Source organism: Spinacia oleracea, chromosome 6 (assembly GCF_020520425.1).
Source record: "Spinacia oleracea cultivar Varoflay chromosome 6, BTI_SOV_V1, whole genome shotgun sequence".
Classification (NCBI taxonomy): Eukaryota; Viridiplantae; Streptophyta; class Magnoliopsida; order Caryophyllales; family Amaranthaceae; genus Spinacia; species Spinacia oleracea.
Genome location: NC_079492.1, coordinates 70,761,392 through 70,779,803, shown reverse-complemented (window position 1 = coordinate 70,779,803; position 18,412 = coordinate 70,761,392). Strand labels below are relative to the sequence as shown.

The 18,412-nt window shown below is 42.7% G+C and overlaps 2 protein-coding genes across 2 annotated transcripts; both read left to right on the top strand.

Annotated features, from left to right (window-relative positions):
- The first annotated feature begins 989 nt into the window (after window positions 1–989).
- LOC130463254 (uncharacterized) lies at window positions 990–3,053 on the top strand. Its single transcript, XM_056832331.1, has one exon. The coding sequence runs from the start codon at window positions 990–992 to the stop codon at window positions 3,051–3,053; it is 2,064 nt and encodes a 687-aa protein (XP_056688309.1).
- A 7,324-nt stretch (window positions 3,054–10,377) lies between these two features.
- Window positions 10,378–11,991, top strand: LOC130462616 (expansin-A11-like). Its single transcript, XM_056831289.1, has 3 exons — window positions 10,378–10,729; window positions 10,946–11,267; window positions 11,369–11,991. Exons 1-3 carry the CDS (start codon window positions 10,588–10,590, stop codon window positions 11,676–11,678), a joined length of 774 nt encoding a protein of 257 aa, XP_056687267.1. The 5' UTR covers window positions 10,378–10,587; the 3' UTR covers window positions 11,679–11,991.
- Window positions 11,992–18,412: the final 6,421 nt, after the last annotated feature.

Genomic DNA, 18,412 nt, shown 5'->3' with positions numbered 1-18,412 from the left:
TGTAGTGAGATATACAAATTATGTAATAGAGAATTTTAAACTGAACTAAAAGAGCGAAAATATGTAAGAAAAGAGATCGAGATAGGGAATGAGTTTTTTTTTAAAATTTAACCCATGTGTAGCACAAGTTAGAACATAAAACTTAAAAAGTCATCTAAATAAAACTAGTGTAGGAACACTAATCAAACTCGTTACAGTACTTTGAAGAATAATCCACGCAAAAGTTAATTGGGAATTTGTTATCCCACTTTTTGGACTAACGACATAACCGCACTAACGTTTGATCATGTCGTGTCAACCAGGTTCTGTCGTGTCGCAGGTAACCATAGTTCCAGGGAGATACGTCCGACGTGGCGTCGTATGACGAGGCATAGACGACGAAGGACAGACGACAAAGCGCAAGACGTAGAGACACGTCGTCTCTGGGCAGGCCCATAAAGATAAGCTAACCTAAAGCCCACGATGGGCAACGCCGTCATGACAGCAGGAACGAGTCCAAGGCACGCGCGAGAAATGTGGAGTTAGTTGAAGACCAAAGGGACGTGCGACAAAGATATCCCTATCTTTGTGGGATTCTCTCAACCAACTAGACCGTTGGAAATCTCCTATAAAAGGACGAAGACGAAGACAAGCGAAGGACACGTGAATTCAAGCTCTCATACTCTCAAGCCATAAAAGCATTCAAATCATTCTTGTATTCGTTATTTATATTTTGTTACATTGATTTCTAGAATAAGATACAAACAATCATATAGGAAACTTAGTGGATTGATAGCCTCATAGCTATCCGCGGTTTTTTACCTTATTCCTGGGTTTTCCGCGTCAACACTTCTCTGTGTCGTGTCTCTTTTTGCCTTCCCTTATTTAATTATCGCTTAGTTAGTGTCGATCTAAGCCAAAGATCGCCCCTAGACGAAATTTGGCATAAACAGTTTGGCGCCGTCTGTGGGGACATTAACTAGGTTTCACACAAAATCACCCTACACACCATGACTACTGAAGAGATGACGCTCGCAGAAATGAAAGCGGCCTACGAGAAGGCCCAAGCAGAGCTGGCCCAAGAAAGGGCCTCCATTGAAAACCTCCAGAAGGAGCTCGAATCTGTGAAAAGTACCAAGTATCAATCGCGTTACAAGCCAGGTGCAAAACCGAAGAAGTTGATATTCGAGATGACTGACGACTCTGAGGACCTGTCCGACGGCGAGGAGCCACATGGGGAAGAGGATGAAGCAACATCGGACCCCGTCACCAAGCGCCTAAATAAGATGGAAAATCACATGAAGAAGCGATGCTCGTTGATGATGAAGCTGATGACCAAACTGCCGGGGGCACCCACGCCCGTGGAAACCGAGCCGACCGACGGGTATGCAGCATCGCCGTTCTGTGAAGCGATCGCTAGGGTGACGGTACCACACCAGCTCCGACTCCCTACCTGGACCACCCTGTATGACGGAACGTCTGATCCATACCGACACGTCAACTTCTACAAGCAGCGAATGTGGCACATCGGCATCCCCTACGACCTGGTCGAGCCCGTCATGTGCAAATCCTTCGGAGGAACCCTCGACGGAGCAGCCCTGGAATGGCTCATGAACATAACACCTGGATCTATCTTCTGCCTGTCCGACCTCATCAACGACTTCTACCAACAATTCGCCAGCAGTCGCCAGTTGGAGAAACAAACAAGTGACCTCTATCGGTTGGTCCAAGGACCTACCGAGTCGGTACGCGATTATTTTAACCGTTTTAATTGTGAAAAAATTAGCATAAAAAACTGTGATGTCAGGACAGCCATCGAAGCATTCAAGAGAGGTCTCGTCCCCAACTCGGAGCTGTACCGGGAACTAACCAAATATCCCTGTGCAACCTTCGAAGAAGTCAGATCGAGGGCTACTGCCCAGATGCGGATTGAAGACGACGAGATTACACGAATGGTTTCTCAGCGACCAACAGGGGGCAGCAGCGACAGGAGGTCGTACACCCCAAGGAACAACGGCTGGAGACACCAACCATACAACCGCCAGAGTCAGGTACAAAATGTCAATCAATATGATGATACTAACAGTGTTTACAGGAATGAACGGGTCGTTTATCCCCCCATCTCCGAGTATGGCTTCAACGTCGACATCGGAGGCGTGGTAAACGCCCTTCAAAATGTAGGTGGTACCGTCAGATGGCCTAAGAAGAGAGACAGACCAGACTCTACGAAGGACATGAGCAGGTTGTGCGACTTCCACCGCGACAATGGCCACACAACCGAGGAATGCATCTCCCTCAAAAAGGAGGTGGCGTATCTATTGAAAAGAGGCCACCTGAAGGACCTACTGAGCGACAAAGGAAAGGAGACGTACAACAAGGATAGCAGCTCCCAACCCAACCCAGCACCAAGCGGCGACCGACCGGCCCCGCCCACGTTCGAAAAAGTGGTAAACGTTATTTCTGGTGGTTCAGATATATGTGGACTAACTTCTTCTGCAGCTAAAAAAATCAACAGGGGCGAATCTGAAGCCGTCAAAGAGGGGCAGACCGAAGACGAAGTAGCACTCGACAAGTCATTAGCAGCGATGATAATAACCTTCGACGACTCAGATTCAACCGACACAATACAGGAACATCATGACGGGCTAGTCATATCGCTCCCAATAGGCAACGCTCTCATAAAAAGGATATTGATCGACAACGGCAGTTCAGCAAACGTATTGTTCCTAGAGGCTCTGCAGGAAATGGGACTAGACAAAAAGAGTATAATCAGAAGGTCGACAGTCCTAGTAGGATTCAGTGGAGAATCGCTACGAACAGTAGGAGAGATATCGCTGCCTACGTACGCAGAAGGTGTCAATGTGATGACCAAGTTCAACGTCGTCGACTGCCCATCAGCATACAACGTCATTTTGGGACGACCATGGATCCACAAAATGAAGGCGGTGCCGTCGATATACCACCAGTTAATCAAGTTCCCAACCAAATGGGGAGTCATGGAAATCAAAGGACAACAAAGGGACGCAAAGAAATGTTATGAAACGGCGCTGAAACCATCAAAGTCATCCATCTAGCAATTACAGCCAGGGTCGACGGTAGATGACCCCGACGACCAACAGATCGATGAGATTATACTAGATCAGGCAAAGCCAGACCAAGTAGTAAGGATCGGAGCGTCGCTGCCTGACAACATCAGAAGTCAGATAGTGTCATTCCTAAGAGAAAACTCGGACTGCTTCGCTTGGTCGCACGAGGACATGACAGGAATCAGTTCAGACGTCATCACCCACAAACTCAATGTCGACCCCAACTTCAAACCAGTGAAACAGAAACGGCGAAAATTCGCACTTGAGAGAAATAAAATCATAGATGAAGAAGTCCAAAAACTGATAGACTCCGGGAAAATCAGAGAAGTCAAGTATCCAGATTGGTTAGCAAATGTCGTCGTCGTCAGTAAAAAGAACGGAAAATGGAGAGTCTGTATCGACTTCACAGACATCAACAAAGCATGCCCTAAAGACCCATTCCCGATGCCGCACATCGACGCCCTGGTCGACGCCACTGCTGGACACGAGCTACTAACATTTATGGACGCCTACTCCGGATACAACCAGATCCTTATGCACCCAGACGACCAGGAGAAAACATCTTTTGTAACAGACAGAGGAATTTATTGTTATAAAGTCATGCCTTTTGGTCTTAAAAATGCAGGTGCAACGTACCAACGATTGGTCAACAAAATGTTCAAAGACCAACTTGGAGACACGATGGAGGTCTACATCGACGACATGCTAGTAAAATCAAGGAAGGCCGACGACCATGTCGAACACCTACGACAATCCTTCGACATATTGAGAAAATACGGTATGAAACTTAACCCAACTAAATGTTCTTTCGGAGTGTCTGCAGGGAAATTCTTAGGTTACATCGTCACCCAAAGAGGAATTGAGGCTAGCCCCGACCAGGTGCGCGCAATCATCAACATTCAATCCCCCAGGAACATAAAAGAGGTACAGCGCTTGACAGGAAGAGTGGCGTCGCTAAATCGTTTTATCTCGCGGTCGTCGGACAAGTGTCGTCTATTCTACGACGTCTTGCGCAAAAATAAAGGTTTTGACTGGTCCGACGACCACGAAGCAGCCTTGCAAAACCTCAAAAAATACATGATGTCGCCACCCCTCCTGTCCAAACCCAAAGAAGGCGAAGTCCTACAACTGTACCTAGCCGTCAACTCCACAGCAGTCAGCGCGGTCCTAGCCCGAGAAGACGAAACGCAACAGCTACCTATTTACTACATAAGTAAGTCACTACTAGAAGTGGAAACCAGGTATTCCTCCCTCGAAAAACTCGTTTTAGCACTCGTTACTGCAGCTAGAAAACTAAGGCATTATTTCGAAACTCACCAAATAGTGGTGATGACTAATTATCCAATCAAGTCTGTGATGCGTAGACCAGAACTAACAGGTCGAATGGAGAAATGGACGATGGCGCTAGGAAGCTTCGACATCAAATACCAACCAAGAACGGCGGTGAAATCGCAGGCACTAGCAGACTTTGTGGCAGACTTTAGCCCCGACTTGGAGAAAATAGCGGACGACGAAGTCAAACTCATCAATAACGTAGAAGAGATATGGACGCTCTTCGTCGACGGTTCGTCTAACTTTCGCGGTGCAGGTCTAGGCGTCGTGCTAAAGTCACCACAAGGGGACATGATAGCACAAGCCATATGCTGCGACTTCAAAGCGACAAACAACGAAGCAGAATACGAGGCATTAATCGCCGGATTGACGCTAGCTGAAAAATTGGGGGCAAGTGGACTCAACATCTTTAGCGACTCACAATTAATCGTCAACCAGATCAACGGCGACTACTAGGCTAAAGACCTGAAAATGACCTTGTACCTCGAAAAAGCAAAAAAGCTAGCCTCCAAATTCAAACCCCTCTCCATTAAACAAGTTCCACGAGACTTGAACACGCAAGTCGACGCCCTTGCCAACCTAGGATCCGCACTCAGAAAGTCACCATTCTCGACCATACCTCTAGTACACCTATTGTCACCCGCTATTGAAAAAGACATACCACAAGATGCCAGCCTCGTCCTATCAACCACAAACACCGACAGCTGGACCAAGCCCATCCTCGACTACCTAACACATGAAACCCTACCCGATGACAAGCTCGAGGCCAGGAAAATACTTTTCAAAGCTTCACGATATTTTATTTTGCAGGGTATACTATTTAAAAGATCAGCGAACGGAATGTTGATGCGATGCGCAGAAAAAACAGAATGGGAAAGACTACAAAAGCAATACCACGAAGGAGAATGTGGCGGACATGAAGGAGGACGAAGCCTGTCAACCAGAATCAAAAGAAACGGATACTATTGGCCAACGATGCTCAAAGACGCAATGAGGTACGTAGCTAAGTGCGACAAATGTCAACGACACGCAGGTATGACACATAAACCATCTGAATTCTTACACCCCACCTTAACTCCGTGGCCTTTCATGAAATGGGGAATGGACATCGTCGGTAAATTACCCGTCGCCCCAGGACAAAAGGTCTTCATGCTAGCTCTAACGGATTATTTTTCTAAGTGGATAGAAGCAGGTGCGTTCCAACAGGTAAGAGACAAAGAGGTATGTTCGTTCATATGGACTAACATTATATGCAGATTCGGAGTCCCATCAGAAATCATATGCGACAACAGATCCCAATTCATCAGCGACAAGACCAGGGCTTTCTGCAAGACGTGGAACATTGAGCTAAAGACGTCAACGCCAAGATACCCCCAAGCAAATGGACAGGCGGAATCCAGCAACAAAACAATCATCGCGTCGCTAAAAAAGCGGCTGGACGATAAGAAGGGACGATGGGCAGAAGAGCTGCCATCCATCTTATGGGCCAACAGGACGACGCCTAGGACGGCGACGGGACAAACTCCCTTCTCACTCGTTTACGGGTGCGAAGAAGTACTACCCCCTGAAGTGACGCTACCCAGTGCACGATTTGGACTCATGACACCAGAGCAGAACGACGTCGAACTTAGTGAAAACCTCGACAACACAGAACACTTCAGAGAAGCAGCGTTGATAAGAATGGCGTCGCAACAACAGATTGTGGCAAAATGCTTCAACAAAAACGTCAAAGTAAAAGTGTTCCAGGAGGGCGACTGGGTGTTGCGCAAAGTGTTCCAAAACACAAAAGAATTAAACGCAGGTAAACTCGCGCCAGCTTGGGAAGGACCATACTTGATCGATAAAATCGTCGGAAAGGGGGCATACAGGCTCGTCACCAAAGACGGCAAGTCGGTCCCCCGAAGCTGGAACGCTACACATCTTAAACTCTATCACTTTTAAAATATCCGTCGTAGCCAATTTTATCAGTTGTCGTACCATCGTTTCTACCTTCTTCCTTATTTTTTTTCGCTTTATTTGTTTGGAATTGTTACTGACTTAGGCATCGGAGGGCCGTTGGCATCCCCAACGGCCAATCCTCCTAGCAACCCATGTTTTCTTTTGCAGAAGATAACATACGACGCATGACAGAAAATGAATCCCAAGTGATTAACAACGAGCAACCGACGCAGGTACGGTTTTACATACATATAATGCCACCATTTCAATATTTGTTACCCGTAAAACACATGCCACACGACGCACGACAAAAGCTTCGAAACACAAAAGTCACAAAAAACATACAAGTAAGAAAAAGAGAGGAACACACTTATATAGCAAAATACAAATTGCGCGACCCCTGAGGCCACGACTTCCGAAATTCAAACACAAAACATTATCCAAACACCTCACCGCCGCCACCGACGACGAGTAAAAACATCCAAAACACGAAAACAAAACACAAGTCATCCTAACCACCTCGTCGTCGCCATCGACGACAAGTAAGGAAATTCACAAACAAAACACAAAAACAAACAGAAATTCAAAAACTACAAACTATTACATCCCTTCTTCCTGAGTAGAGGCCACGATCTCCTGCTCTGACTCCTGCTCTGGGGGCACGACGACGTCAGCCACGACTGGCACCTCCACCGACGCCACGCCCAACGCCTCGTCTTGAGAAACGACGACAAGAGCCTCCTCTTCGCGCCCAACAGCTAACACCTCCCCCTCTTGCTACAGAACAGGCGCGTCCACCACCAACAAGGCAGCGTCCACCTCTGTCGCCTTAGTACCGGCGGTGTCAGCCGTCTTTGCTAACTCTTCCGAATCCACCACGGGCACCGACAGATCAGCCAAGGTACCGCCATTGGCCAGGTAGTCGTCCACCTCCTTCTGACACGGCCAAATGCTAGTCTCCCCAATCAAGCAGGAGTACATCTTTTGCGCCCGCTCCTCCATATAGCGAGAGCCTCGACGTCCTTCGCCTCCTCCTGCAGGGCGTCGTACAGGCTCCTCAATCCATCTAACTCCTCTGTCGTCGAGGCCAGCTCTCCCTTCACTTTCTCCAAATCTTTAGCCACGTCGGCTAACTGCTTATCCTTACCTTTCAATTGATCACCCTTGGCCTTAACCACCGCAGCGAGGTCCACGACCTTCTTCTCAGCAGCCTTCCACTTCGCCTCCCACGACACGGCCGCCTTCTTCGCCGTCGCCGCCAGCTGCCTCGCATTCGTCACATCGTCGCACAGCAACGAACATTGCCTACGCACAGCCAAGGCAGCCTGCGACGCCTGCGCAAAACCAATGCCAGAACAGATTTACACAACACACATCTTTTGCAAACAAAAAAGAAAAGAAGAAAAAACTAAATAAAACTCACCCGCAGGCTAAGTTCAGCGGCGTCCGACGCAACAGGAAGAGGATCCACCTCGTGATATCGTCGATACGTCGTAGGCAAAATCAAGCGATCAGCGAAAGGCCATATAACAGACGCCTCTTCATCACCCAAGAAGCCTGGGGGCAAAGTGATAACCGTATCCTCGACGGGATTCGTCTCAGTAGGACGCTTCTTGGCCGACGAAGCAGACACTTTGCCAACGTCGACAGCAGCAGACGACGCCTTGAACGGCTGCGGGGGCGACGACGAAGCAATCGGATGAAAGCCTTCGGCTCCTATGACGACAGGCGTCTCAGCCGACGAACCTATCGCAGAAAACCGAGGTACGACCGTCATACCTTGTCCACCAGAAGTCGAGGACGACCTCAATCGCTTCCTCGCACGCTCCTGAATCTCGCTCTGAGACATCCTCGACACAGGCCTAGACGACAAAGTGTGCTCTACACCCAATACAAAAGATCAAGGTCAAACACTATCCAAAGCAAAAACAAAAAATATATACAAACCCCAAAATAAACAAACGACAAATACCTGAGTTGTCAGCCATATCACCTACTTCACCTTCGGCGGACGACGAGTTTGCCACTACCTCTTCAAGCAAATCCAACCTTTTCCGACGACGAGTCAGTTGACCTGATTCCTCGTCTACTTCCTCCTCCTCGACGACGTCGCCTGACCGGTTCACCTCTTGATCGTCTAAAAACTCCCCGTCACGACTAAAAGACCTATCCTCGACAGAATAACCCAAGAATTTCTGATACTTATCCTCAGAATCAGCGTTCAACTCAGTCAACGACGACGCCTTGACAACTGCAAAACAAAACCAAGTAAGGCGACGTTCAGTAAAACGACGAGAAACAAAGACAAAACAACACATTTACCTTCCGTCGTCCATCCCTCGACCAGAAACCGCCCTTTATCTCCCAGAGAATCTTTGCCTACGAAGACAAAACGACTCTGCCAACCCCTGTCGTTCACACCTAAACCAACACCTAAGTTCGTCTTCCCCTTCTTCGTGACCAAGGTATACCTACAACACTTCTGCAGCGCTAGGTCGTAAGTATACATCAAGTCAGACAGATCAAACGGCGCTCGCCAGTTTGCAGTGACTCCGTGCACCACCGTGAAAACCTGCCATATCTGGGGCATCAACTAACCCGGGCTCAAATGGAAAACCTCGATAAAGGACCTAACTAGAGGAGTGAAAGGGAATTTGAAGCCAATTGTGAAAGGATACTCATACATAACCACATACCCCTCTGGACAGTCAAAGGCTTCCTCGTCCGAGCCGGGAATCTTCACTTCCGCCGACGGCGGCAAACCAGCAAGTTCAACAAACGCCGCCGGGTCCACCACAGTAGAATATATCGGGTTAAGGGACTTAACCCGAGTGGATCCCGACTCCCCCTTTCCTCTCACCACAACCGACTTAGATCTACCCATCTCACTTACAGAAATCTACAAGAAAATCGAAAAAAGAAAGCAAATTTTACCTGAAATCGAGCAAACTCAGTGCGAAAATCGACTTCACTTTCTCCCTCTTCTCTCTCCGGCTTTCGGATCTAGAAATGTTTTTGAAAAATCTTGGTGTGAAGAACTTTATTGCATGTCGCGAATCAATATTTATTACTCCGGAATTCTGAACGGTTTTGTCCCACGAACTAGGCAGTTGAAGACGGTTTTTTATTTTTTAAATTTGAATTGTTTCTTTCGCTCTGTATGACTCCGCAAATTCACAATTGGGGGCAAACTGTTATCCCACTTTTTGGACTAACGACATAACCGCACTAACGTTTGATCATGTCGTGTCAACCAGGTTCTGTCGTGTCGCAGGTAACCATAGTTCCAGGGAGATACGTCCGACGTGGCGTCGTATGACGAGGCATAGACGACGAAGGACAGACGACAAAGCGCAAGACGTAGAGACACGTCGTCTCTGGGCAGGCCCATAAAGATAAGCTAACCTAAAGCCCACGATGGGCAGCGCCGTCATGACAGCAGGAACGAGTCCAAGGCACGCGCGAGAAACGTGGAGTTAGTTGAAGACCAAAGGGACGTGCGACAAAGATATCCCTATCTTTGTGGGATTCTCTCAACCAACTAGACCGTTGGAAATCTCCTATAAAAGGACGAAGACGAAGACAAGCGAAGGACACGTGAATTCAAGCTCTCATACTCTCAAGCCATAAAAGCATTCAAATCATTCTTGTATTCGTTATTTATATTTTGTCACATTGATTTCTAGAATAAGATACAAACAATCATATAGGAAACTTAGTGGATTGATAGCCTCATAGCTATCCGCGGTTTTTTTACCTTATTCCTGGGTTTTTCGCGTCAACACTTCTCTGTGTCGTGTCTCTTTTTGCCTTCCCTTATTTAATTATCGCTTAGTTAGTGTCGACCTAAGCCAAAGATCGCCCCTAGACGAAATTTGGCATAAACAGAATTCATGCTACTGGGAAAAAAAAAGTTAATTTGGAAAGATAATTTAATAATTTAAAGAAGTTGGTGTTTAACTTCAATTTTCAAACACAGCAGTTGTTAGTTTAAAACGTTTTTAATTGATCAGACCTTTCTCCTACCGCTATATTCGTTCCACACTTCCATGTGAGGTTGTTACTATGGACTTACGTTGTACTACGTACTTGGCTACCGCTAATACACAACTCGCCTTAGTCGCCTATATAACTAAGTGTTACTCAAACAGTCATTTCATCAAAATACAACAACATTCATTCTCTATTCTATTAACCTTTTTCATTATTCAATAAGCTTCTTCCGCTTTCTCTGTTTTTGAAGCTAACTAAAATGAGCAAATTAGCATTAGCCATATCTACTATTTTGCTAGGATTATGTTTCTTAAACATCAGTGTTCACGCCTTTGTGGCTTCGGGCTGGCAAAAGGCTCATGCCACATTTTATGGCGGTAGTGATGCTTCTGGAACCATGGGTACGTGTATACTATTTACTTCATTACTCATTAGTCAATATCATGTATGTCATTGTCTATTTTCAGTTTTCAATTTTCGGTTTTAAGCTAGAATTCAAAAGTTACATAACATAATTTGTATAATGAAGTCAAATAAATGGCACGTACAAAAATATTTAGGTGATAAAATTAATAGGTTAAAGTGACATAGGACTGAATGTTTATATTTTTATGCAGGGGGAGCTTGTGGGTACGGAAACCTGTACTCTAATGGCTATGGGACTAGTACTGCGGCTCTGAGTACTGCATTATTCAACAACGGTGCTGCCTGTGGGCAATGCTATAAGATCATGTGCGACTATAAGACTGATCCCAAGTGGTGCAGGAAAGGAACTTCTGTCACTATTACAGCCACAAACTTCTGCCCTCCTAACTATGCATTGCCAAACAATGCTGGAGGCTGGTGTAACCCACCTCGCCAGCACTTCGACATGGCACAACCTATCTGGGAAAAGATTGGCATCTATAGAGGTGGAATCATTCCTGTCATGTTCCAAAGGTTTGAACCTTTTATTTGATTAGAATGTTGTCATACTTATTAATCAGGTTAAACTTTCACTATTTTTTCAAAATGTTGAACAGTTTATTATTTTGTTGCAGGGTTCCTTGTATAAAGAGAGGAGGAGTTAGATTCAGCATCAATGGAAGAGACTACTTTGAGCTTGTATTGATTAGTAATGTAGGCGGAGCAGGATCCATTAAATCTGTATCGATAAAGGGATCGAAAACAAACTGGATGGGTATGTCAAGAAACTGGGGGGCTAATTGGCAGTCATTAGCTTACCTTAATGGACAATCTTTGTCCTTCAGAGTCACCATTACTGATGGCCAAACACAAACTTTTAATAATGTAATTCCTGCTAATTGGAGGTTTGGTCAAACATTTTCGAGTCGTGTACAATTCAAGTAATATTCGCGCTTGCAGTACATGAAGTATCAAGTATGAACTGTGTGGGTTTAATAAGCCAGGATTATGATAGGCAGAGGTGTGCTCATTTCTTTTCTTTTTTTTCTCACTGAAGCTGCCCGCCAAATCTATCATTTGTAATAGCAACTATAATTAATATGTTGCTTTTACCATATACAAATTATACAAAATCTTTTGTAATTTCTTTTGTGTGATTACTTAGTGGCAGTGATTGAATTCAATTGCTTGTTTGTGAATTCAAATCTTGTCCTACCTCAATACAATGTCAATAAAAAATAGATACTACTTTTATCTACTCTGTTTTTACTTTTGTTCAACTTTCAGATGAATTATTGTGTACTACATCCCTAGATAACTTTGTGCCCATGAACTCTTTGTGCTCGATTCTCACGGCCGTGCGTAAAAAAAAAAACTATTGCTGTATAAAAAACACATAACTTGTGTATTAATTACTCCATCCGTTTTGAAATAAGGGGACAGTTTACCTTTTCACGCATGCCAATGTAAATGTTTGGACATTAATGTCTCTAGTTTTGTATTCGTAAAAATTATAAAAACATGGTGTTAGAACTCACCATTAGGTTGAGTTTGTTGCTTGAAACTGATTATCAGTAAGCATTGAAAGAGAAAGAGATCAGAAAACTTTAGAGAGAATTTTATTTATTTCTGAAAGAATGAATTGAATGAATTACAGCAGCTGAGTAAACTATAAATACAATGTGATTGGTGATGTGTTCCAACCAATGAGAGAGCTACAAACTTACACATCAGCAATTACAATTGTCAGTGCAACATTATTACAACTGAGATCACCTAACAAACTTCTAACAGAATTCCTAAAATATAGGATAGGTAGTTAGAGCTGATGTCATAGCTTCTAGAAGATGGTTAGGCTTGTCAGCATACTGATGTGCTTGAATAAGGGGTGGCTTCCTCTGTGTAGAACTGATGCAACTGAGGACAATCGAAGTGAGGAGATTAGCTGTTGATCTTGAACTCTGTACACCAACACCCCCCCTTCAAACTTGGTGTGGGAAAGGTATGAACCATAACAAGTTTGGAAGATAGAATCCTATGTTGACACCCAGGAAGAATCTTTGTGAAAATGTCAGCTAGCTGGTGCTGAGTGGGAAGATAATTGAGTTGGAGAAGTCCTTCAAGGACTTTATCCCTAGTGAAATGACAGTCCACTTCAATGTGTTTTGTCCTCTCATGAAAAATGGGATTTTTAGCAATATACAGTGCTGACTGATTGTCACAGTTTAGCTGAACTGGCTTCAGATTGGTGATGCCTAACTCTTCCAATAATCTAACAATCCATGTAACCTCACTTGCAGCTTGAGACATTGCCCTATATTCTGCCTCAGAGGAGCTTCTAGAAACTGTAGACTGCTTTTTAGATTTCCAGCTAATTGGGGAATTGCCAAGAAGTAGAATGTAGCCTGTGACTGATCTTCTGGTGGAAGTGCAAGCTGCCCAATCAGAGTCAGAAAAGGCTTGTAATGTTAGTTGATATGTAGCCTTGAAAAGGATCCCTTGACCTGCTGTATGATTGACATATCTGAGAGTATGAGTGGGAGCTTGAACATGATCAAGCTTAGGGGAGTGCATAAATTGACTGAGTGATTGCACAACAAAGGCCTGGTCTGGTGTGGGTAAGAAAGTTGAGTTTGCCAACATAGCACCTATACAGATCAACATTGGGGAAATCCTCTCCTTCTGGTGTAATCTTACGGTTCAGAGGAAATGGAGTAACTGCTGGCTTGGAAATGTCAAGCTCACAGTCAGACAACATTTCTTTTGTGTATTTTCTTTGAGTTAGGATATATCCATCAGAGGTCTGACTGATTTCAATCCCAAGAAAGTAATTGAGAAAACCCAGTCTTTGATGCTGAAGGTGTAGTGAAGATGTGCCTTTAATGAAGAGATTTCAGCTTCATCAGAACCTGTAACAATAATATCATCCACATACACAGCCACAATTGTAATGTGAGAAGAGTGGTGTTTAATGAATAAGGAGTAATGTGAGAAGACTTCAATTCATCAAGCAATCTAGCAAACCATTGCCTAGAAGCTTGTTTGAGACCATAGAGTGACTTTCTGAGCTTACAAACATGGCCTGTACGAGCATGAACACCATCAGGAACCTTCATATAAACTTCTTCATCAAGGTGTCCATGAAGGAAGGCATTGTTTATGTCTAATTGAAATAGCTTCCAGCCTTTACTAGCCGCAAGAGAGATCAAACACCTTACTATAGACATTTTTACCACTGGAGAAAAAGTTTCATGGTAATCAATGCCATATTTTTGTGTAAAAACCTTTGGCAACCAGTCTGGCCTTGTACCTCTCAACTGAACCATCTGCATTCTTTTTAATTCTATACACCCATTTACACCCAATGGCTTTCTTACCCTTAGGTAGATTAACAAAATCTCAAGTGTGGTTGTTGTTTAAGGCAGTGATTTCCTTTTCCATGGCATCCAACCATCTAGCATCAGTAGCAGCTTCCCTATAGGAAATAGGTTCTATGTGACTTAAATGAGCAGCAATCAAGACTTTATGTGTGTCAGGAAGAGTGTCATAAGCAACAAGGTTACACCAGTGTTTGACAGGTTTGGAGCAAACAAAGTCCTTAAGATGTGTTGGAGGTTTAGAGATCCTGGTGGACTTTCTGCAAGGTTGTTCAATAGAGGGTAAAGACACAGTTGGAACAACAGGAGAATTTGGAGGAGAAATGGAATGTGTGGGTTCTTCTGGAGTTATTTCAAAAGGTATATTAGTAGAAGAATTAGGAGTAGGTTCATCTTCAGGTGATGTATGCTGAAGTTCTTGTTGCTGGATTGGTGAAATTGAAAAAGAATCTGAAAATGAAGTTACAAGGGGTAAGAAAAATTTGGTTGAGTAAGTTGTATTAGGATCAGAAAAATAATGGAAAGGGAAGTGATGCTCATGAAAATGAACATCTCTGGATGAAATAATTTTATTGTTTGAGAGATTTAAAACTTTGTAAGCCTTTTGTGTTGAGGGATATCCAATGAACACACATGGATCTGCTCTTGGGTCAAACTTTGACCTCTGTACTTTGGAAGTGGTTATATAGCATAGGCAGCCAAACACTCTTAAATGAGAAAGATCAGGTTTGCTTTTGACAACGTTTCATAGGGAGTAGAGAAATTTATGCTTTTAAAAGGCATTCTGTTTATCAGGTATGTTGCTTTAAGTACACAAGCACTCCAATATTTGTCAGGAAGCTTAGATTGAAAAGACAAAGCTCTGGCAGTTTCAAGAAGGTGTTTATGTTTTCTCTCCACAACACCATTTTGCTGAGGTGTATGGCTGCAACTGGTCAGTCCTAGAATACCCTTTTCAAGAAACAATTCTTTCATTTTTCCCTTAGTGAGATCAGGAGCATTATCATATCTCACTTGTTTCACAGTTAAGCCAAACTGATTCTCAACATACTGTAAAAACTGAGACATAATTTGAACTAAGTCTGTTTTATTTCTCATAAGATGTGTCCAAGTCATCCTAGTATAATCATCAACAATTGTAAGGAATTGATTACATCTAGAAGTATCTAAAACTAAATATGGCCCCCCATACATCAATATGAATTAGTTCAAAAGGTGTAGTGGTCTTGATACAACTAGATGAAAATGGAAATCTAGTTTGTTTGGCTAGTGGACAGATTTGACAAAATGATTCAGCTAAACAACCATGTACATCAACACCTTTGAGACCTTTTATTTTTCCAAAAGACATGTGTCCAAGTCTGAGATGCCACAACTTGGCTTCTTGTATTGCTGCTGGCTTGACTGCTGAAATAGCATACTTATTTGAAACTGGAATCCTGTCTGGTGCAAAGAGCTCTTCATTTAGGCTATACAGACCTCTCTCCAACTTACCAAGCATAGTATGCTTGTTCTTGGAAGGGTCCTGAATGTAACATTCACCATTTGTAAAATAGATTGAACATTTAGTGTCACAGTAGAGTTTAGAAATAGATATCAGATTAAACTGGAAATTGGGACATGTAAAATATCTCTGAGAATGATATCTTGACTCAACTGTATTGAACATTTATGTTTTACTCTTAATTCAGTTCCATCAGGTATATTAATAGTGTGCTGGTCATCATGTACAGTCTCAAATGTAGTGAAAAGTGATAGATCAGAACACATATGGTCACTGGCACCACTGTCTAATATCCTTTTTCTTTTGAAATTAGACAGAAAACAAAATGTACCTTTAGGTTGAGAACTAGTTACTAATCCAAGTGAGTGAGAGCCAGTATTCTCAACTTGATTAGCAACTTGCTGATTCTGTAGGCATTTCATTAATTGAGTGTATTGCTCTTCTGTAAAAGTAGCATGAATTATCCCTGCATCTGCCTCTCCTTGAGTTTCTTTAGAAGTAAACTCATCCAGTTGAGCTGCTGCTGCTATTCTCTTTCCTTTACCCTTAAAATCCTTTGGATAACCATGAAGTTTCCATCATTTATCAATAGTATGATTTCTCATCTTACAGTGATCACATAACAGATTGTTCCTAGTGTTGTTAAAGCTTCTATACTGACTTCCAGATCCTGCATTTTGAGGATTAGAACTTGAATTGTACTTATTCTTGTAAGGTTTATTGTCAAATCTTCTTGCATTGAATGCTGTGGACTCTGAATGTGCTTGAACTCTGTGATTATGTACTTCCTTCTGCTGTTCTTCCTGAAGTAAAAGACCATAGGCCTTTGAAATTGTAGGTAAAGGATTCATCATTAATATAGTACTCTTAGTATGCTCATACTTCTGATTCAGTTTCATCAAAAACTGAATCAATCTTTGATTCTGCTGTGTTTTCAACAATTTCTAAGTGAGTGTGCAAATGCAGCCTGTGCAAACACAAACAGGTAAAGGTTCTAATCCATCCAGCTGGTCCCATAGAAGTTTGATCTTGGTGAAGAAACTAGCAACTGCTTCATCATCTCCTTGTGTTAATTCACTTAACTGCTGTTGAACAGAAAGTAGCTGAGGTCCAGATTCTCTGCAATATCTTTCCTCTAAATCGAGCCATATTGCTCTTGCAGTTTTAAGGTACATAACACTTCTTGCAACTGAAGGTTCAAGAGATGCCAGTATCCATGAAATGACCAAGTCATTACACCTGATCCACATTTTGTAGTTTGTAGAATTAGTTGCTGGTTGATTCAGACTGCCATCTACAAAGAAAAGCTTGTTCCTAGCAGACAATGCTATCATCATTGATCTTCTCCAGTCACTTAAACTTTTTCCTTCACCTTCAAACTCAATATTCACCAATTTTGTGGTATTCAAATCACTATTACTAAGGTAGTAAGCAGAATTGGGATTCTGTGATGGATCTTGCTGATCTACAGGCATTTTGTTTGTTGTGTAATCACAATTTCTCTGAAGATTTGATTAAAGAAATAACAAGAAGAAGAGAAAAACGCAGGATCGATTGATCACTGCTCTGATACCATGTTAGAACTCAACATTTAGGTTGAGTTTGTTGCTTGAAACTGATTATCAGTAAGCATTGAAGGAGAAAGAGATCAGAAAACTTTAGAGAGAATTTTATTTATTTCTGAAAGAATGAATTGAATGAATTACAGTAGCTGAGTAAACTATAAATACAATGTGATTGGTGATGTGTTCCAACCAATGAGAGAGCTACAAACTTACACATCAGCAATTACAATTGTCAGTGCAACATTATTACAACCGAGATCACCTAACAAACTTCTAACAGAATTCCTGAAATATAGGATAGGTAGTTAGAGATGATGTCATAAGGCTGATGTCATAGCTTCTAGAAGATGGTTAGGCTTGTCAGCATACGATGTGCTTGAATAAGGGGTGGCTTCCTCTATGTAGAACTGATGCAACTGAGGACAATCGAAGTGAGGAGATTAGCTGTTGATCTTGAACTCTGTACACCAACACATGGTATTCCGAAAGTACATATCGAGACGAATCAAATAAAATCTCACACAACTATATTTTTCCTTACCCATAAATCAGAAATGATAGTCAAATTGAAATTTTGCAAATATTGTCAAAAGTTAAAGTGTCCCAATTATTTCGAAACAGAGGGAGTATATGTAATTTCCTTTTCATAGGAGCAATTTTTGTTCTTCCCGTGCAGATTGAGTATCGTGCACATGTGTACATGATATATTTTGCAAGAGACGTGATACATGTTATGGCATATGAAATAAAAAATGCTAGTATATCAAATGAACATTAGGTTGAGTTTGGAAACATTGAATTCATTTGAAATTATAGATTTCAATTTCTGGAATATATTGAAATCTTGGAATTCAATTCCAAATTTTGTGTTTGGGAAACATGAGAATTTGAAATCCATAATTTCAAACTTTAATATGTTGTTGGGAATATAAGGAATTTCAATTGACCACTATAATTTGAAGGATCTATAACTTGATACGTTTTAGTAAAAAATGGTGTCTGAATTGACTGTTAACGATTCCCCCGCTTCCACCGCCAGTGACATTCTCGGTGGAGTTTCATTTTCCGGTAGATACACCATCACCAGTAACCACTTCTCTTCAAATAATCTACTTTTTTAGCTAAATTGTTGGCGCCGATGATAACAAGGCTATGAAGAAGTTGCGAGAACGAGGGTGATAGTGGAGAGATAAAGAGTGGTAAAGGAGAGGGAATTGTTGAAGGTTGAGAGAG

Coding starts and splice junctions, on each gene's coding strand:
- LOC130463254 (XM_056832331.1), top strand. CDS start 990: ATGACTACTGAAGAGATGACGCTCGCAGAAATGAAAGCGGCCTACGAG.
- LOC130462616 (XM_056831289.1), top strand. CDS start 10,588: ATGAGCAAATTAGCATTAGCCATATCTACTATTTTGCTAGGATTATGT. Junction 10,730..10,945: donor TGATGCTTCTGGAACCATGG/GTACGTGTATAC, acceptor ATTTTTATGCAG/GGGGAGCTTGTGGGTACGGA. Junction 11,268..11,368: donor ATTCCTGTCATGTTCCAAAG/GTTTGAACCTTT, acceptor ATTTTGTTGCAG/GGTTCCTTGTATAAAGAGAG.